Genomic DNA, 22,041 nt, shown 5'->3' with positions numbered 1-22,041 from the left:
GCGTCCCCTGGGATCACGTGGGCCATGGAGAGCCAACAGTAGCAGGGAATGCTTCATTCATAAGTTTGACAGGAAGGGCTGTCAAAAGTTATAAATACTACGGGCCCCAAAACATCACTAAATCTTCAAATAATTTTTTTTTTAAATCACATTTTTTAAATAAACTATAAATTACATGAAATATTTTAAACAATAATTTAAATTTTTGAAAAAAATAATTTTATTTTCTAACGGGGCTAAAAATAAACTTCCCTTTCTTTAAAGTATTTAAAAATAATAAACCTGTGGAAAAAATGTTTTAATTTTAATTAATTCTCCATTTACCTTGTAAAAAGCAGGCCTTGCGACTGCTTTTTATATGTGTAACTTCTGGAGACATACCCTCCCGGGAAAACCTGTAAAAAAAACGTAAGTTCCTGCGCACGTGTTTGAACACTGAACCCCTTCGTTCAGGGGAACGGAAGTGCCGGTTTCCCATGCATGCGCAGTGCATGCAGGAAACCGGGACTTCCATTGGGCTTACGGGTGAGTACCTCGTGCGTACTCACCCGTGGAGACCCGAAGTTCTGGACCATTATATGTTGAATCTCCACAGTTTTTGATCAGTTAGAAAGTATGCAGACTTTTAGCAATGAAAAAGGATAAAATAGTCTGAGTTTTCATATCTAGGATTACAGTAGATGATTGACCATTACACTAATTTAGATATTTCCACAAACCAAACTAGTATGAAGGAAATTATCCTGACGGCAACAGGAAGAGATGGTTCAGCTTAGATAGATGGCAGTGTATCTGGACGCAGAGAATGATACGGGAATGGCAGTAACTTTTTTAGTGGAGTACAGTTCTGATTGTAATGCTTATTTTGGCATCAGGCACCACAGCTGAGGATGATTCTCAATGAGGATGAGTGTGCTGTATGAGACAATGTACTGTACTGAGTGTTTCTGACATTTTCCTGCCTTGGAGAGATTTATTGCAAGTAATGCCAGTGTATATCTTGAATGGTTCCTTTCACAAACGGATTATATATTTTTTTCAGATTTAGCTTAATCTCTTCATTTTCAGAATCTTAACCCTGAATCTCACTCAAAATATTCATGTTTGTAGAGGTAGGGAGGGAGTTATTGCAATTTGAACATGTTGTTGAGTTTGAACCTCAAACTGAACTAGCCTAGGTGCCTTTCAGTAGGCCTCAAATAAACTGAATTAATTGATTGCTGCTATCGTCCCCTATGTTGTCATCTAGGTATAAAAACATTTCGAACTAATGAAAATATCAAATGCAAATGCTAAAGATCTTCATAAACTACTGGTTTCATGGCAAACAAGATAACAAATGTGGCTTCAAGATGAAAATAGGCATATACGTCTACTTTGGTTTGATCTCTCTTCATGTACATGCACTTAAATCAACAGCACTGTGCATGAGTCCCAGTGTATGCCGTTTCACTAGAATGAACAGCAAGTTACAAAAATGAGAAAAGACAAACCGAGTGATAAATTTCTGTCATATCACATAAAATCGACACAAGACACTTGTGAATAATAAAGACTGAATTTTAACTTCCAAAAAGAGGCGGGTTGGGTCAGGTCAGAGGTTAAAATTCAAAAGATCTGAAACAGGAACCCAACCTGCCCACATTCAGTTTTAACAGACGCCGGACGAGGGGTGGGTGATCAATCTGTTCGCAGGAGGAGGGTTGGGCATTTAAATGAGGCTGCGTGCCTTCATTTTAACTGTCACTCTATTTTTAACTCATGGCGGTTGGATTTCCCAGGCCTTGAGAAATCCGGCAGGTGGAAGGAGGCGAGAAAGGCTGAATCCATGAGAGAAGTGCCTTTACAGCACTGCTTGTGGGCCAGGAGGAGCAGGAATGTTTCCACCAGGCCCAACAAGCTACCCAGTAAATCCCTCCCGATGATCTGTCTGCTCTCCCCCACCACCAACTGCTCCCCCCGACCACCATCGGACACCCCCCTTCCCTGACCACCATCGGACCCCACCTCCCCCAACCACCATCGGACACCCCCCCCTCCCCCGACCACCATCGGAAAACCCTCCCTCCCCCGATCACCATCGGACAACCCCCCCCTCCCCCGACCACAATCGGACAACATCCCCTCCCCCCGATCACCATCGGACACTCCCCCTCCCCCGACCACCATCGGACAACCCCCCCTCCCCCGATCACCATCGGACAACCCCCCCCCCCTCCCCCGACCACAATCGGACAACCCCCCCTCCCCGACCACCATCGGCATCCTCCCCCCTCCCCGACCACCATCGGACACCGCCCCCTTCCCCGACCAACATCAGCGCCCTCCCCCCCACATTTGGGAACACTCCCATGTGATCGGGACCCCCATTTACGATCTCTCCCACATCCTCCCCCACCCACTAGACCTACCTGCTCTCCTTGGCTGTGGCTTTGTGCTGTAGGCTTCCCTGCCCAACAGGCCTGTCACTCGGGCTGCCTATGGGCGGGAATCCGGCAGAATTTTTTTTTAAAGGAATTCTGCTGTGTTTCCTGACCTCAAAACCACGCCCCTCCCCACCCCAATTCCCACAGCATGGAACGTGCCTGTTGGCTAAAATTTAGGCCTAACATTCTGTAAAGAAAGAATTCTCATTTAAGTAGCACCTATGGTGTAATTTTCTAAATTACTGTGCTTATCACATCCTCATGACATTTGAAACCACTTTACAACCAATGACATTGAAGGGCAGTTACTGTTCTGTCAGCAAATTGTGTACAGCAAGATCCCACAATCTGTAAATGAGTTAAATGGCCATTTTAATCTTTTTTTTGGGTGGTGTTCATTGAGGGAGAAATGTTGGTCAGTGCAGTAAGAGAAACCCTCTGCTCACATTTATATAGTGCCATGGGAATTTTTTCATCCACCTGAGCCAGCTTGGTTGGACATTGAATCTGAAAGATGGCACCTTCCACAACGCAGTGTCAGCCTAGATTGTATGCTCGGCTCCATAGTGGGTCTTGAACCCACAATATTCTGACTCAGGCTGAGCCAAACAAACACTAAACTGAGTTGGAAATTGTTAATTTTGAAAACACGGTTGAGAAAATATTGTGGTATTCATATGATCATAGTAAACAGTATATATAGTACTGAGGAAAATAAAGTTGAAATAAGATTGTTACCCATAGAACTGTACACAGGTTGATTACCTTGGTAAATATACAGAACAAATCATTTTATTGTCTTAAAATATAGGATTTCAATAAACTTTGCTATAAGTCTGAACTTTTTTTGATATTATCCAATAACTTTTTATTCTCAGTTCCTTGTTGAATCATTAATTATTAGCCCTGTTGAATATTGTTATTAAAGACTGATTTAACAGCTACATTAAAGTTATGTTGGAAGCAAATTGTATGCTCAGTTTGATTGCTTTGCTAATGAAGAAGTGAGTTTATTACCCAAGTGCGAAGAAACAAACTGCTCAAAAGAGTTGGCTTGCTTGGCCATACACATAATTATCTATCAGACTTCAACTGAAGGTAATTGAAGTTTATTGGGTGTATTATATTTAAGGTTAATGCACAGTGAAAATAAGTTATGAAAAGAATCATAATACTGTAAGGCATTTCTATTGGTATACATATTAGTTTATATAGAATGGATTAATGCATCTTCTAAGTTAGAAAAATAAGCCACTGAATTATCCCATGTATGTGTTTGGAGTGTAAAAACAAAAATTATATTAAATGTCTATTGATGCAGGCTAATGTATTTTGATTAATTAACTTTAGCATAGTGCAGGAAGTATGTCTCCCAATTAAATCAAATTAAATTAGGAGATTTACCAGAATGGTACCAGAGATGAGGGACTTCAGTTATGTGGAAAGATTGGAGAAGTTGGGATTGTTCTCCTTAGAGCAGAAAAGGTTAAGGGGACAGTTAATAGAGGTTCTCAAAATTATGAGGGCTTTTGATAGAATAGAGAGGGAGAAACTGTTGCCATTGGCAGGAGGGTCAATAACCAGAAGACACAGATTTAAGATAATTGCCGAAAAAGCCAGGGTGTGGGAAGGGGTGGGGGGTGGGGGGAGAGGAGGAGATATTTTGTTATGATCTGGAATGCATTGCCTGAAAGGATGGCGGAAGGAGATTCAATAGTGACTTTCAAAAGGGAATTGGATATATACTTAAAAAGGAATAAAATTGCAGGGCTACGGGGAAAGAGCAGGGGAGTGAGAGTAATCGGATAGCTCTTTCAAAGAGTAGGCACAGGCACACAGGGCTGAATGGCCTCCTTCTGTGCTGTATGATTCTATGAAATCCTTTTACTAACATTATGCATATCAAATCACAGATTATACAAATAATATTGTCATAATTAAAATTTGGAATCATAAAAGACGATACAAGCATTTTATAATTATAGAAAAACAACAGAATTTCAAGGAAAATAAACATATCTAATATATTAAACTCTTCCTATAAGTGTCACACTTAATTTCGCTAACATTTTTCAACCACATGTTCCCCATTACACTTTTCCTAGCACACTTTTCCCAGTACATTTCACTGATCGGGTCAAAGTTAAATAGCAGCAAATCAGAACTGAAGCAATGGGGAGGTACAAATGGAAGTAAGCAAAGCAGATAGAAAATGGCCCGGGGCGGATTAACGCCCAGGTCTACGGCTCTCGTGCCCAGAGGCCTCAGTCAAAATTGGGGCCCCTGGTAAAACTCACCATAATGCAGGAAAACAGCATACAAGCTCTGGATCAGTTTAATTTCAACCTAGTACATTGTGATATGATTTGCTTTATTTTTAATGCAGTGTGTAAGTATTCTACAGACACATTTCTTCATGCATTTTACGACATATTTGTGTTTTCGTGGATTGGGGTAGGGTTGTGCGGAGGGGCCCTAAATGTTCTTGGTGCCTAGAATTCTTAATCTGGCTCTGGATGTAAAATACCCCATGGCACTTTTTTGAAGAGGAGAAGGGAGTTTTCCCAATAATATTCAACAGTATTCCTGAATCAAAACCATCAAAGTGGATTAACTAGTCATCTATTGCATTGTTTTTGTGGGATCTTGCTATACATCTATTGCCTCCAGGTTTGCCTAAACAAATAGCAGTGACTACATTTCAAAAGTAATTCATTTGTTGTGAAACATTGGGCTGTCCTGAGAATGTGAAAGACACTATATAAATGCAAGTTAACCTAGTTACTACCACAATCCACACAAACCAGAGTTGTCATTTTATTATAGTATTTCAATTTGATTTGTTTAACATTCAGCACCAACTGTTTCTGCAAAAATTTGCATTGATTTTCTTGTTTTTTTTTTACAGACTTTGCTGAGATTGAAAACCATGAATCCATTTCATGCAATCCTTAAGATCAACATGATACTTTAGCACCAGCTATAATATTGCTATTTTTGAGATTTTTGTTTTAAGAGTGCAGTACTGTACTCTGTACCATCTATTCCAGACTCAACAATAGAGTATATTGCAGACATATGGGTAGCAATTATAATTGTTTTTTGTGTCAGTATGACTGCTCAAACCAAATTCCTCTATTTTAACCTGTAGTCTTGTGTCAAAATTGCCACAGAGGACCAGAACAACACTGACTGTAACTTCTACAGAATTTGTTTCACTGCATGAAAAGAGATTTGTGCAGGCTTTTTGACACAATGAAACAGTGTAAACAAAGTACACAAACTGTGGAACAGAAAGAGAACACAACAACATTTATAGTAATTAGTGCTGCATCTGTCATCTTGAAACTAGAATAGCAGCATAGTTGTAAATCATTGGATGATATTATGAGTATTTGGAATTAAAATCTATTTCTGGCTGGTTCAATCAGTTTTGATTGATGAAAGTATAAAAATGCAGACATTGCTCTAATAATGATTGAAAGTAATGTTTTCCATAATAGTTTTACAGTCTTTTGAATTGAATTTTCAGTAATATTGTTGTTCTAGCAGAGCATTATCAGTATTGACTTTAATCCAATTTAATATTGCAGTTCCAGCATTGCAATTATCATGATATCTTTCAGATAGTGTAGGATAGTTGAGCACCTGAGTGCAGCTGAATAAACATTCTTTTTCACACCTGTAACTGCAGCTGAGCCGTCAGCTTAGTGATGTTCATTCATGAATTTGTGTGTGAACGTAAACTCAAACTTTGTGCTTTTATTTTTCTAGTATGCTGTCTGGACAGCCCTGTGGGTCACCTGGAATGTATTCATCATCTGCTTCTATTTGGAAGTAGGAGGCCTTTCAAAGGTAGGTTGATTAACTATATATAGACCAGTGTCATTTGAAGATTGTACCTATCCATTAACATCTTTTAAGCACTTTGTGTCATAAAATGAACTGATCATGTTGTCTAGTCAGTGGCAAAAGGTAAACTCCAAATGCAAGATATATTGGGGAAGCAATGAGTAATGCAGTGGGTTAGCTTGCACCTTTGGGGTTGGGTTTGAATCCTCCCCAGACTGAGCTTGGGCAATCTCAAACCAGTTCCTGGTGGAGTTGGACCCACAGCTTGAATTTCAGATAATTTCACTCACTTGGAGAACCATCAGCATGGCTGTTCTGGGAATTTGAAATGTACTGGTGCAGAAAGGCTGCTGTTAGAAGTTTGGATTAAAATGTACATTCGCTGATCCTACCCTCCCAGTGGGGAGCTGTTGCTTGAAGAGGCTGCTGGTTGGACTCACTATGGTGCTGATTCTCTGTTCTGCCGACCCTTTTAATACAGCGAGCACAGGATTGGTAAATTTATCTTTAAAATGCATTGTGGGAATAGAGTAGAGGGAGGTTTGCCCTACTTCAAGCTGTCCTATACCTGATCTGATGATTATTGATGCTGACACTTGGGTGCCTTAAGCGAATAACCTGTTTTTTTCCCTAGTGCTCTTTATCTTTGACCTTTCTTGATGAATACAAGAAAGGACCAAAATTATAAAGCAATTAAAAAGTCAAGTTATATTGGTGTTTCAGTATAATGGAAAAATAAATGTTAGTCTAATAAATACCCGTGAAAGAAAAGTAAGTATAGCCTGAGCTCAATCCAAGTTTAATTGCTGCGTGGTGAGGAGAGTTTGTAGATTAGGAGTTGCTTGTAAATTTCTACCTTCATGTCAGAAAATTCAGCAGGCTTTGTCATTCTTTTTTTAAAATACTTTTGACACTTCGAAGTGTGATAACTGAAGAGTGATTGGTGCCCCCAGAATTTTTATATTGATAGATTACTGGGGGGCAGCTTGTAGTGGATTAGATTCTGTTCTTTCAGCTCTGAAATCTGATTTCAAATCTAATCCAGAAACAGGTGATGAAAGCCTCCTCTGTCTGCTTATTGTTCTGGTCCTAAAATGAAGGTTGGGCATCAGGCTTGAGGCTACAGTACAAAATTGTCCCGAATTTGGCATTGATTGGAATCTCTCACAAAGAAGCCATCGACGTGGAACAAATGTAGCTATAGAGCTGTTCTGAGGCACATTGTTGAGGCAGAACACACTCTGTAGTAGTACTCACCATATTTGGCCTGGGAGTACTTGATACCTGCATGATATCTAGAATGAAGTGTTCCATTTCCCAGTACAGTATGTCACCTTGCTAAGGACAAAATTTGTTTAAAAAATTTAAGGGGAAAAAATCGTATTATTGTTGTTTTTTTCTTTGTCCTCCTCCATTTATGTTGTCCTGTGTAATTCATCATTACTTGACCTAGAGAAAGAAACAACTTGCATTTGATTATGTCTACAGAATGTCTTAACCAATGGATTACTTTTGAAGTGCAGTCACAAGCTGACACGAGAGGGTGGAGGGGGTATCTTCTGCTCTATATTCATCTGTTAAGGGATGAATGAATTTGACCTCAGTTGAATACCCCTTTGTCCTGCAGGGAAGCTCTGTATTATACTACTTTCTGCCAGCGCACTGATACATTAATGTGCTCTGCCATCAGCCTGCCCTGCTTTTCTGTTCCCTTTCCAACATGACTACAGTTTGATACTAAATGCTATTATAGGTAGGTTGGTGTACGCTATCATTCTAAATCGGTGTTAAAATGCACTTGTGCAATAGAAGAATCATCAGGCACCTAAACCTTATCTTGTGGGTACAGATTAACACCAAAGAGGTAATTTTATGAAATTGTGCTTGTGGCATGCAACTATGGCCACTGAGAACACATATCAGAAAATCAGGTGTCGCTCCCCACAATTTTCTGGCCATTAGGATAGAAAATCATGGGGAGGGCATAGCTGAATACTTGATATCTACTCTCAATGGGTCATGCTCCATGCTGGGAGCACAAATTCATAAAATTACCATTCCAAGACTTTCAACTAAGAACAGTAAAAAGTGCTCATTTTAGATAATTGGGAGCGAACTTTCTCATATTTTGTTGATAAAAGCGTGAAGCCAAAGTTATTTATTTGTTAACCAGAGTAATACAATACACAACTATAAAGATATTAAATTCCTATTACCAGAAACTGTCAGTGCCATCCTGTGGTAATCCTGTGCTACAAAAGGTTTCACACGGCAGTAGAGTCCCCTTGCTAAATTACTAGCTAACACTTGTGGGAATTAAAATAAGGCAATTAATTACATGAAAAAGAAACCACTGCCAAGTTGTGTGTATGTGGGGTACACTCGATGATGTAGACAGATAGTTCAAATTAATTTCTTATCGAAAATTACTCCAGAAGAATGTTGCTCAAGTGTCCAACACAAATGTGATATTTATAGACCCATTTTGCTGAGAATTAGCATGCAGTGGTTATTAAGTCCATTTTTGAATGCTATTTTGGTCTCTAAATTAGTATATCACCCTTAATTCATCTTTCTGCATCAGTCTGTGGGGCAGATACATAGGATGATAGATTCTTAGATTATAGCATTGTAGTAAATGTAGCATATTATAGGTTTATTTTGGCAAATGTTAGATTTCTGAATCCAAAGGGACTGAAAAAATCAAACCCAGAGAAATGACCCAGTTGATGTTAAAGCAACAGAGAAATCTTATTGGGGATGGTAAGTACTGGCAGTTCTACAAAGCATCTGTCATGAATGAGTTATGTTGGCCTTTCCCATGACTGAAAGAGCCCTGTAACTCATCAATACTTATGAGGTCCTAAATTCTGTGTGTACTACAGTTGTGTACCTGCTGGTAAGATCATCAGGTTGTCTTTAGATGAATCCTACAACTGTGAGTTGTTAGAAACTGTTGTACAGGGAGCAATGCTGCAAGGAGCACATCTAGTGTGAAGTACTATGCAGCCAGGATGGACTATTAATATTACTGAATCCTCCCTATTTAACAACTGATTGAAAACTATATTGATCCATGTTGGCATTATAAGAACTACTTGCTGATGGACCTGACATTACATAGATTTATATGGAAATTACAACCACAAAAATGAACTTAAACACATGGATGAGACTTTTACATTTGAGGTGTTGGAGGTCTGTTAGCCAGTGTAGGTCAGCGAGCACAGGGGTGATAGGTGAGCAGGACTTGGCACAGCATAGAATACAGGCTGCAGCATTTTGGCGGAGAGGATGGAGGATGGGAGAGACCAGCCAGGAGAGTATTGGAATAGTCAAGTCTGGAGGGTTTCAGCAACAGATGGGGTGAGGCAGGGCTATGTTATGGAGGTGAAAGTAGGCAGTCTTTGTTATGAAGAGGATATGAGGTCAGAAGCTCAGCTCCGTCTGGTAACCAGTGTAGGCCAGTGTATTTGACATATCCAACTTTGTAAAAGTATGATTCCTTTACAATAGCTGTGTTTTGTTTCCATATCAATAATATTATCAGATAATAGTACTCAGTGCTGAAAGGTGAACAGTTGCATTTTTGTCATCTGAGAATTTATAAGCCAAGTTGTTGCTGATGAATTGCAGTTTGGACACATAATCCATGAGAGGAAAGAGTTGCCATTATTATTATTATGTATGGTGCGCAAGACTAAATTGTGCCCTGTCTACCAATCAACTGAAAAATGACTTCATTTGTTTTTGAATTGCTTATGTACTGTATAACAGTGAAAAGGGTGGAATTTAAGGCACTGCAAGGTGTAAACATAAATGCATCAGGAGGAAAGCCGAGACTGGTGCTGATTTTTGTCTTATGTGAATGCTTGGGCACTACCCCTAAAACACTGACTGGCCATGACAAATGGGGATGGTTCGCACATATGATTGTTAAATCCAAGTGTCCCCTAAGTATCCCAACAGATCTGCTTATTTCATAAAATGGAGATCAAGTTACGCTTGAAAAAGGAAAGAAGTACCTCACCCGGGCCTTTGTTACTTCTACACTTGACTATTCCAACGCACTCCTGGCTGGTCTCCCATCTTCCAGCCTCCATAAACTTAAGCTCATCCAAAACCCTGCTGTCCGTGTCCTAACTCGCACCGAATCCTATTCACCCATCACCAATGTTCCCTCTAAATTGTCTTTGTTGTGCGCGGCCTGTTTATTTCAATTTCTACGCATGCGTGGTGTTTCAAATGGACAAGCTTGTGAGTGGCCTGCGCGGTACCATGCAGATTACTGTGTGGCACGCAGCTTAGAGGGAGCTTAGAGGGAACATTGCCCCCATCACCCCTGTGCTCACTGACCTACATTGGCTCCCGGTTAAGCAACGCCTCGATTTTAAAATTCTCATCCTTGTTTTCAAATCCCTCCATGCCCTTGTCCCTCCCTATCTCTGTAACCTCCTCCAGCCCAAAAAACCTCCAAGATATCTACGCTCCTCCAATTCTGCCTCTCTTGCACCTCCCCGATTTTAATCGGTCCACCATTGGCAGTCGTGCCTTCAGCTGCCGAGGCCCTAAGCTCTGGAATTCCCTCCCTAAACCTCTTCGCTTCTCTACTTCTCTCTCCTCCTTTAAGATGCTCCTTAAAACCTACCTCTGACCTCATCTGCTCTAATATCTCCTTATGTGGCTCGGTATCAAATTTTGTTTGATAACGCTCCTGTGAAGCACCTTGCGATGTTTTACTATGTTAAAGGCGCTATATAAATGCAAGTTGTTGTTCTTGAAAAGATTTTCTAATTTTTTAAATGTGTGTGACATGAATCTTGTCATTCATGTGGAAATGACTTATGAAATAATACTGGGCGGCCTGCTGGTGGCACTGTCCAGGGAGAGTATATATACTCGGGCATGGGCCCAGCTTGTTCAGGACATTCTTTAACAGGAACTAGTGAAGGACACAACTAGAACTCCATGTTGAAAAACAGTTGATTAAAGCCTTGTTTAATATTCAGACCAAGTGCCTAGTAGTTTTCTTACGTCAGTGTTCATACAAGCAATTGTGAAAATGCTATTTGTTCATCTATAACTATAACTTATGGAACAGAATCAGTTCTATATTGTCATTGCTGTGTATGCAGACCTGTTGTACATTTCCCTACAACATTTTTAATAGGCTCCCCAGTAATTCACTTGGAATTATTTTAAAACTGAGAACTTGTTAAAAATCTGCCTTATGACCACTTTTGGCACCTTACCAGCTGAGCCAAGGGAAGATCCATTTGATTGCAGGTGCACACCAGCTCGAGTGTACGCATGCACAGAAATGTGCAGGGCGTTCTGGAACAGGAAGAGCAAGGCCGCGTGGTACACATATCATTCACGTGCACAAGTTCAGGCATGTACATACACAGAACAGAATTGCAGGTCATTTTGGGGCTGACAGTTGGCACCTATGCTGAGATGACCTTTGTGTATCATCCACCAGTGCTTACCGCTTTGCTAACCTTTAAAAAAGCCCGTTTATGGCCATTAAACTCATTGGGCTCGATTTTGCCATTGGTGCGGGCTGGGGGCGTGTCAGCCGCTTTTTGTGTTAGCCACCCGACTCCAATTTGATGTGGGAAAAATATAGAAACATAGAACTGTTAAGTCTGTGTGTTCCAGTTGTATTAAGATTAATTACTGACACAGACTACAAGAATAAAGTTCAACAGGTCTTTACTAGTTGGAGGTCAGGACTATACTAAATACAATATCACTACACAGTACTTATATACCGGTGGTCACCACCGGTATTACGTATACAGCAGCCAGAGAAAGTAGTACATCTCTTAAGGTGGAACAGGCTTAAGTTCTCTTAAGGTGGAACAGGTTACATACACCACAATCCTCCCTTTTTAGCTTAACAGTCATATCCCCATTTAACATAACATCATAACATATATACATATATAACTTCAGGTATCAACAGTTCAAAGGTTCAGTCTCTCAGGAGGCCTTCTGATTCGGTTTGGATAACGCCTTTCAGTGGTCTCTGATTCTTGTTGCTGAGGTGACTCTTCTTGTTGGTTTCCTATGTATTGGACGTCATCATCAGGTACAGTCCCTGCCGAGGTAGATGCTTCAGGTTCATTAACGTCTTCCACAGTTGTCTCTGTCGCAACCATGGGTTCGACCCTTGCTCTTGATTCTACCAGTTGATCCGCATGACGCCTTATCACATTGTTACCAATATCTACTGTGTACATCAGAGGTCCTTGTCTGGCCTGAATTGTTCCGGACTGCCATTTTTCGTTTCCATAGCCCCTTGCCAACACTGGTTGTCCTACGTCAAAACTTCGAGTGGACTTGTTATTAATATGCCGGAACTGTTTGTTTTCCACTTCCCTCCGCACATTTGGTTTTAACAAGTCCAACCTGGACCGCAACCTCCTGTTATAAAACATCATGGCAGGACTTTGGTTAGTCACTACATGAGCGGCGTTTCGATATGCCATTAGGAAATTGTCCACCTTGTGTTGTAATGGAATCTGATCATCGTTCATGGCCTTTATTGCCTTTTTGAATGTTTGGACAAATCTCTCGGCCAACCCGTTTGTCGCCGGATGATATGGGGCAGAGGTATAATGTTTCACCCCATTCTTCTTTAAGAATTTTTGGAATTCTTCCGACACAAACTGTGGTCCGTTGTCCGAACATATCTGTTCTGGCAATCCGTTCCTTGCGAATATTGTTCTTAACACCGCAATTGTCTTTTCTGAAGTAGTGGTATTCATCTTGATCACTTCTGGCCATTTGGAATGTGCGTCCACCGCAATTAGGAACATGGAGTCCATGAATGGACCAGCAAAGTCAATATGTACACGTTGCCATGGGGCTGAAGGCCATTCCCATGGGTGTAGCGGTGCGATCGGAGGTGCATTTTGCACTTTTTGGCACCCAGCGCAGCTTTTCGTCAACTCCTCTATCTGTTGGTCAATGCCCGGCCACCATACATAAGCCCTAGCAAGACTTTTCATCTTAACTCCCCCCAGATGACCTTCATGCAGTTCCTTTAGAACTCTTTCCCTTAACTTGGGAGGAATAATCACTCTTGTCCCGTACATCAAAGTACCATGGCAGACGGACAGCTGGTCTCGCCTTGCCGAGAATGCCGGTAACAGAGGATCACCATGTGTTGGCCATCCCTTCACTGTCACCTCGTAAACTCGGGACAGTGTCGGGTCGTTCCTGGTTTCTCTTTCAATACTTGCATTGGTGACTGGTAAACATTCGATGATGGTCGAATGAAATAACTCAACAGGGTCAACTTTCGTCGTCTCTTCTGCTTCAGGTAGTGGCAGGCGCGACAGCCCATCAGCATTGCCATGCTGCTTTGTACCTTTGAATTCTATTTGATATTGATGTGCCCCTAGGAAAAGGGACCATCTCTGGAGTCACTGTGCTGTCATCACCGAAACATCCTTCTTAGGGTTAAAAATGGATACCAACGGCTGATGGTCTGTCAGAAGTGTGAATTTTTGGCCCTGCAGGTAATGGTTAAACTTCTTCACTCCCCATACAAGGCTGAGAGCCTCCCTATCGATCTGCGCATAGTTGCGCTCAGCGGAGGTCAATGATCTGGATGCAAACGCGACTGGCCTTTCCGTGCCATTTGGCAACTTGTGTGAAAGTACTGCCCCAATACCATATGGAGAAGCATCACAAGCCAACTGAATAGGCAGTGTCGGGTTGAAGTGAGCCAATACTTCCTCTGAGGTGATCAATTCTTTGCTTTTGCGAAATGCCTTCTTACAGTTTTCGCTCCATTCCCATGGTACCCCCTTCTGTAAAAGAGCGTTCAGCGGGTGCAGTACCGTGGATAGATTCGGTAGAAACTTATGGTAATAGTTAATCAATCCCAGAAACGACCTCAACTGAGAGACATTATCCGGAGCGGGAGCCTTTACAACTGCCTCTATCTTGTCAGGAGACTTATGAAGCCCCTCCCGGTCAATGACATGACCACAGTACGAGATCCGCTTCTGAAAGAACTCACATTTCTGCCGATTAACTCTAAGTCCATACTCTTTCAGTCTGTTGAGCACCAGTTCCAAGTTTGCGAGGTGTTCTTCATCACCATCACCTGTAATCAGAATATCGTCCAGGTAACATTGTGTGCCTGGAATTCCCTGTAATACCTGCTCCATGGCCCTCTGCCAAATTGCCGGAGCCGATGCCACTCCAAAAACCAGCCTATTATACCGGTACAAACCTCTATGCGTGTTGATCGTGAGGCACTGGCGTGACTCTTCTTCAACCTCCATCTGCAAGTACGCCTGCGCCAGGTCTATCTTGGTGAAGTGTTTCCCGCCAGACAACGAAGCAAAAATATCCTCAATCTGCGGAAGCGGATACTGCATCGTGTGAAGCACCGGATTAACGGTGATCTTGAAATCTCCACAGATGCGAACCTTCCCTGGTTCTCCTGGCTTGTTGCTCGAAGGATGTTTCATAACGGGAACAATGGGCGTAGCCCACTCACTCCAATCTACCTTAGACAGTACACCTGAACGTTCTAGTGCTTCCAGTTCCGCTTCTACAGTAGGTCGTATTGCATAGGGTACCGGTCTGGTTTTGAAAAATTTTGGTTGTGCATGTTCATCAATCTTGATGTTTGCCGTAATTCCTTTCAGTGTTCCCAATCCTTGCTGGAACACCTCTTTAGCATCATCCAATATTTTGGACAATCGTTTAGGTTTGACATCTGTTTCCCCGGAATCTACCGTTAGTGCTTTTAAGGAGTGCCAGTCCATATTCATTTTCCTAATCCACTCCCGTCCCAGTAGTGGTGGACCTCCTTCAGGTAGCACATATAAGTCCATTACTTGGCTTTCTTTGCCTTTGTGGACCACTTTTACCTCTATCTTTCCGATGGGGTACACTCTTTGCCCCGTGTATGTTTTCAATATAATCTCCGTATCCCGTAGGGGAATATGTTGGAATAACCTTTTGTAATCTTTCTTATTCATGACCGTCAATGCCGATCCAGTGTCCAATTCCATCATTACTTGGACTCCTGCTATCTGAAGAGTGACCCAAATTGTCTGGAGATCTGCATCCTTACCAACGTTGTGTACTCTTAAGCTACCCAGTTCATTACTGCTAGCGTCTGAATCTGACTTCTGTTCGTTCGAACTGGTCTTTGTCACCTTGTGCACCTTTATGTATTTTCCTTGCGGTGACTTTTTGTTGCTGGTCTTCTTTCCTGACCGGCATACTTTAGCTATGTGGCCAAGCCTGCCACACGTTCTGCATTCTTGGTTTTTAAACCAACACTGGTTCTGATCGTGTGTTGTCTTTCCACAACGATAACATTTTACAGTACTCAAACCCAATTTATTTGTACTGAGTTCCGGTGACTGGAGCTGCATTACTGCCGTGCCTCTCGCTGCGGCCTCGTGCGCTGCTGCCATAGTGACCGCTTTCTCAAGTGTCAGCTCATTCTCCTCGAGCAGTCGCTTTTGTGTATCTTCTTTTAATAATCCACACACAAATCTATCCCTTAGCGCGTCTGTCAGTCCCGTTCCAAACTGACAGTACTTTGCCAGCTTACGCAATTCCATTAAATATTCAGCATTGCTTTCATCCTTCAGCTGCCTTCTGCTGTAAAATTTAAATCGTTCCGCTAGCATCAGCGGCGTGGGGTTTAGATGATTTTTCAGGACAGTAACAATCTCCTCGAACGTCTTATCCGCCGGTTCATCTGGTGATAAAAGGTGTTTCAATTGCCCGTATGTCTTCGCACCCATTAAGTTCAATAAAGTAAGTGCTTTCTCTGCATCTGGGATTTTATTTGCTTTACAATAATTTTGTTTGCGTTCTACATACATGGCCCAATCTTCGATGTCGCCATCAAAGGTATCAATGTTCCCATGTTTGGGCATCGTTGCAATTTATTTTATCCCAAGATGGCGGCTTCCCGCTCTTGTCTTTGTCCTCCGCCTACAAAATGGCGGTTTTCCCGTGCTTGGCGGTCTTCACCCACTGGCTGCAATGGTGTTTGGCGTGCCGCTGCTGCTCCCCTTTCCCAGCGGTTAGTAACTCCCCCGACGCTGTCTCCGCTTCACCGCGGCTCCCTCGGGCATTCGCGCTCCCCCGATGTCACGCCTCGCAGCCCTTCTTGCAGCCCGGTTATTAGCACCGGCTGCGTTCGCCTTCACCGCGGCTCTCGCGCCTTCAGTCGCCCCAGACGCTGCGCCTTTTTGGCCCGAAAGCGGCCCAGCCCTTATCACCAGCCGCGATCGATGTCCCCGCGCTGCGCCTTTCGGCCCGAATGCGGCCCGGCCCTTATCTCTGGTCGCGATCGATCTCACCGCCCTTATTCCTCCGTCTTCCTCCCCCTGTCTGTACAGCCAACACGGCCGACTTTCTGCTCGCGTCGCTGACCGGCTTACCCACTACCGAGGTAGAAAGAAGATAGCTGACTGCCGCTGATGGAGGCTTCGAGTTCAGGATGTCTTCTGCACTCCGGGTTCTCGATGCCTGCCGCGCGATGTGTCTTCCAGCAGGGTGATGAGGGTGGATGCCTCTCTTCGGCGCCCGTTCTGTGGACGAAGCCGCCGTGGATATAAACTGCCGCAGGGTAAGAATCGGACTCGTCGCCACTGTTAAGCCTGTGTGTTCCAGTTGTATTAAGATTAATTACTGACACAGACTACAAGAATAAAGTTCAACAGGTCTTTACTAGTTGGAGGTCAGGACTATACTAAATACAATATCACTACACAGTACTTATATACCGGTGGTCACCACCGGTATTACGTATACAGCAGCCAGAGAAAGTAGTACATCTCTTAAGGTGGAACAGGCTTAAGTTCTCTTAAGGTGGAACAGGTTACATACACCACAAGAAACATAGAAGATAGGAGCAGGAGTAGGCCATTCAGCCCCTCGAGCCTGCTCCGCCATTTAGTGAGATCATGGCTGATCATCCAAAATTCAGTACCCTGTCCCTGCTTTCCCCCCATATCCCTTGATCCCTTTAGCCTTAAGAAATATATCTAACTCCTTCTTGAATATATTTAATGAATTGGCCTCAACTGCCTTCTGTGGTAGAGAATTCCACAGGTTCACCACTCTCTGTCCTAAATGGCTTACCCCTTATCTTTAGACTGTGACCCCTGGTTCTGGACTCCCCCGCCATCGGGAACATCCTTCCTGCATCTAGTCTGTCTAATCCTGTTAGAATTTTATAAGTTTCAATGAGATCCCCTCGCATTCTTCTAAACGCCAGCGAGTATAAGCCCAATCGACCCAATCTCTCCTCATACGTCATTCCTGCCATCCCAGGTATCAGTCTGGTGAATCTTTGCTGCACTCCCTCCATGGCAAGAACATCCTTCGTCAGATAAGGCGACCAAAACTGCACACAATATTCAAGGTGTGGTCTCACCAAGGCCCTGTACAACTGCAGCAAGACATCCTTGCTCCTGTACTCGAATCCTCTCGCTACGAAGACCAACATACCATTTGCCTTCCTAACCGCCTGCTGCACCTGCATGCTTACCTTCAGCGACTGGTGCACAAGGACAACCAGGTCTCGTTGCACTTCCCCTTCTCCCAATCTATTGCCATTCAGATAATAATCTGCCTTCCTGTTTTTGCCACCAAAGTGGATAACCTCGCATTTATCCACATTATACTGCATCTGCCCAATCACCCAACCTGTCCAAATCATACTGGAGTTTCTCGGCATCCTCCTCACAGCACACACGCCCACCCAGCTTTGTGTCGTCTGCAAACTTGGAGATATTACATCTAGTTCCCTCGTCTAGATCATTAATATATATTGTGAATAGCTGGGGTCCCAGCACCGATCCCTGCGGTACCCCACTAGTCACTGCCCGCCACTCGGAAAAAGACCCGTTTATTCCAACTCTTTGCTTTCTGTCTGCCAACCAGTTCTCTATCCAAGTCAGTACCTTGCCCCCAATCCCATGTGCTTTAACTTTACATGCTAATCTCTTATGCGGGACCTTATCAAAAGCCTTCTGAAAGTCCAAATACACCACATCCACTGGTACTCCCTTATCTATTCTACCAGTTACATCCTCAAAAAATTCCAGTAGATTAGTCAAGCACGATTTACCTTTTGTAAATCCATGTTGACTTAGTCCGACCCTGTCACTGTTTTCCAAGTGCTCTGCTATTACATCTTTTATAATGGACTCTAGCATTTTCCCCACTACCGATGTCAGGCTTTCCAGTCTATAATTCCCCGTTTTCTCTCTACCACCTTTTTTGACTAGTGGGGTAACATTAGCTACCCTCCAATCAATGGGTACTGTTCCAGATTCCATCGAATGCTGGAAGATGACCAGCAATGCATCTACTATTTCTACGGCCACTTCCTTAAGTACCCTAGTGTTGAGTCTGTGTTTTCAAATGCAGTTATACTGAATAACAGGACACAGACTACAGAAGTAAGTAAACAGGTCTTTAGTGATTGAGGGTCAGGGCTGAACTGAGATACGCTTTGCTCCGCAGGGTTTATATACCGGTGTGGTCACCACCGGTACTACAATGTACAGGAGCCATCAAAAAGTAGTCCATCACCTTAAGGTATCCTCTTAAGGTAGTACAGGTTACATACACTACAATTCCTCCCCTTTTAGCTTAACAGTGTACGCCCCAAATTAAAACATTACATGGATAACATATATACAATTTACACACAAGAACTGTTCAAAGATTCAGTCTCTGAGGAGGCCTCCTGATCTGGCCCGGATAACGCCTTTCAGGGGTCTCTGGTTCTCGTTGCTGGGGTGACTCATCCACTTGATCTCCTATGGATTTAACATCATCCAATACGTTCGAGTCTGAGGTAGATGCTACAGGCTCAATAAGTTCTTCAACTGGTGTCTCTGCCGTAGACATGGGGTCGACCCTTGTTCTCGATTCCACAAGTTGGTCAGCATGACGTCTTATTACGTTCCTCCAACGTCTACCGTGTACATCAAGGGTCCTTGTCGTGCACAAATTGTTCCAGGTTACCATTTATCATCCCTATAGTCCCTGGCCAACACTGGTTGTCCTATTTCAAAACTACGAGTGGCCTTTTTATTTACATGCTGGAATTGCTTGTTTTCGACTTCCCGTCGCACATTGGGTTTTAACAAATCCAACCGGGACTGCAACCTTCTGTTATAGAACATTATGGCAGGGCTTTGATTTGTCACTGCATGCGTGGCGTTTCGATACGCCATTAGGAAATTGTCCACCTTGTGTTGTAGTGGAATATGATCTTCACTCATGGCCTTTATCGCCTTTTTGAACATTTGTACAAATCTCTCGGCCAACCCATTTGTAGCTGGATGATATGGGGCCGATGTATAGTGTTTCACCCCATTCTTTTTCATGAATTTCTGGAATTCTTCTGACATGAACTGTGGTCCGTTGTCTGAACATATTTGCTCCGGCAACCCATCCCTTGCAAATATGGTTCTTAGAACTGCGATCGTCTTCTCAGAGGTAGTGGTCGACATCTTAATCACTTCTGGCCATTTAGAATGTGCGTCTACTGCTATCAAAAACATGGAATCCATGAATGGACCTGCAAAGTCGATATGCACACGTTGCCATGGGGCTGAAGGCCATTCCCACGGATGCAGCGGTGCAATTGGGGGTGCATTTTGAACTTTTTGGCACCCTGAGCAGCTTTTAGTCAGATCCTCTATTTGTTTGTCGATACCTGGCCACCACACATAAGCCCTAGCAAGGCTTTTCGTCTTGACTCCCCCCAGATGACCTTCGTGCAATTCTTTCAGAACTCTCTCCCTTAATTTAGGAGGAATAATCACCCTTGTTCCATACATCAATGTTCCTTGACATACGGACAGCTGTTCTCGTCTGGCTGAGAATGCTGGTAACAGTTGTTCGCCATGTGCTGGCCATCCCTTCACTGTCAAGTCGTAGACCCGAGACAGTGTCGGGTCATTTCGGGTCTCTCTCTCAATACCCGCATTGGTGACTGGTAAGCATTCGATGATGGTCGAGTGAAATATCTCGACAGGGTCAACTGCCGGTGCCTCTTCCGCTGTAGGTAGTGGCAGGCGCGACAGCCCATCAGCATTACCATGTTGCTTTGTACCTTTGAATTCAATATCATATTGATGTGCCCCTAGGAAAAGGGACCATCTCTGAAGCCTCTGCGCCATCATTACCGGAACACCCTTCTTAGGGTTGAAAATGGAAACCAACGGCTGGTGATCTGTCAGCAGCGTAAACTTTTGGCCTTGCAGGTAATGGTTAAATTTCTTAACTCCCCACACGAGGCTGAGAGCCTCCCTATCTATCTGAGCATAGTTGCACTCAGCGGAGGTCAATGATCTGGATGCGAAAGCGACTGGCCTTTCCGAGCCATCTGGAAACTTATATGAGAGCACTGCCCCATTACCATATGGAGAAGCATCACAAGCTAAGCGAATAGGCAGCGTTGGGTTAAAGTGAGCCAACACTTCCTTAGAGGTGATCAGTGCCTTGCTCTTTTGAAAAGCCCGCTTACAATCATCGCTCCACTTCCATGGTATTCCCATTTGCAAAAGAGTGTTTAGCGGGTGTAACACCGTGGATAAATTTGGAAGAAACTTGTGGTAATAGTTAACCAACCCGAGGAACGACCTCAACTGGGATACATTTTCCGGTGCAGGAGCTTTGACAACAGCTTCGATCTTGTCAGGTGACTTATGGAGCCCCTCCTGGTCAATGACGTGGCCACAGTACGAGATTCGCTTTTGAAAGAACTCGCATTTCTGGCGATTAACTCTGAGCCCATATTCTTTCAATCTGATGAGCACCTGCTCCAAATTCGCGAGGTGATCCTTATCGTTATCTCCTGTAATCAGGATGTCATCCAGGTAGCATTGTGTGCCCGGGATTCCCTGCAATACCTGCTCCATGGCCCTTTGCCAAATCGCTGGAGCCGATGCCACTCCAAAAACCAGTCTATTATACCGATATAAGCCCTTATGTGTGTTGATCGTGAGATACTGACGTGACGCTTCATCAACTTCCATCTGTAGGTACGCCTGCGCCAGGTCTATCTTGGTGAAGTGTTTCCCGCCAGACAGCGAAGCGAAGATATCTTCCATCCGTGGAAGCGGATATTGCACCGTGTGAAGAACCGGATTAACAGTGATCTTGAAATCGCCACAGATGCGAACCTTCCCAGGTTCCCCCGGCTTGTTGCTCAACGAACGCTTCATGACAGGAACAATGGGTGTAGCCCATTCGCTCCAGTCCACCTTGGACAGTACCCCTGAACGTTCTAGCCCTTCCAGCTCTGCTTCCACAGCAGGTCGTATCGCATAAGGCACCGGTCTGGCTTTGAAAAATTTTGGGTTTGCATGTTCTTCAACCTTGATGGTTGCCGTAATTCCTTTCAGTGTTCCAAGTCCCTGTTGGAACACCTCCTTAGCATCGTCTAAGATTTTGGACAGTCGTTTAGGTTTGACGTCATCCTCCTTACGGGCATCTACAGTTAGTGCTTGTATGGAATGCCAGTCCACATTTATTCTCCGGATCCATTCCCGTCCCAGTAGTGGCGGACCTCCATCAGGTAACACATACAAGTCCATTTTCTGACTTTTTTTACCATTGTAGACCACATTTACTTTTATCTTTCCTTTGGGGTATACTATTTGCCCCGTGTATGTTTTCAATACAATCTCCGTATCCCTCAGGGGAATGTGCGAGAATAACCTTTTGTAATCTTGCTTATTCATGA

General features: G+C 43.4%; 1 protein-coding gene across 3 annotated transcripts in view; it reads left to right on the top strand.

Moving 5' to 3' along the window:
• LOC147108710 (sodium/potassium-transporting ATPase subunit beta-1-interacting protein 3-like) overlaps positions 1-22,041 on the top strand; it is a 293,331-nt gene that overhangs the window by 134,467 nt on the left and 136,823 nt on the right. For all 3 annotated transcript variants that reach the window (XM_086005458.1, XM_086005456.1, XM_086005457.1), the window contains exon 3: positions 6,201-6,281. In XM_086005458.1, coding sequence (XP_085861584.1) covers positions 6,201-6,281 — 81 coding nt within the window. The remainder of the gene's footprint in view (positions 1-6,200; positions 6,282-22,041) is intronic.

Source organism: Somniosus microcephalus, chromosome 13 (assembly GCF_052327205.1).
Source record: "Somniosus microcephalus isolate GS21.2 chromosome 13, FLI_Smic_1.0, whole genome shotgun sequence".
In the NCBI taxonomy this organism is placed as follows: domain Eukaryota; kingdom Metazoa; phylum Chordata; class Chondrichthyes; order Squaliformes; family Somniosidae; genus Somniosus; species Somniosus microcephalus.
Note: the sequence above shows the minus strand (reverse complement) of the source record. Positions and strands in the feature narration are given on the sequence as shown.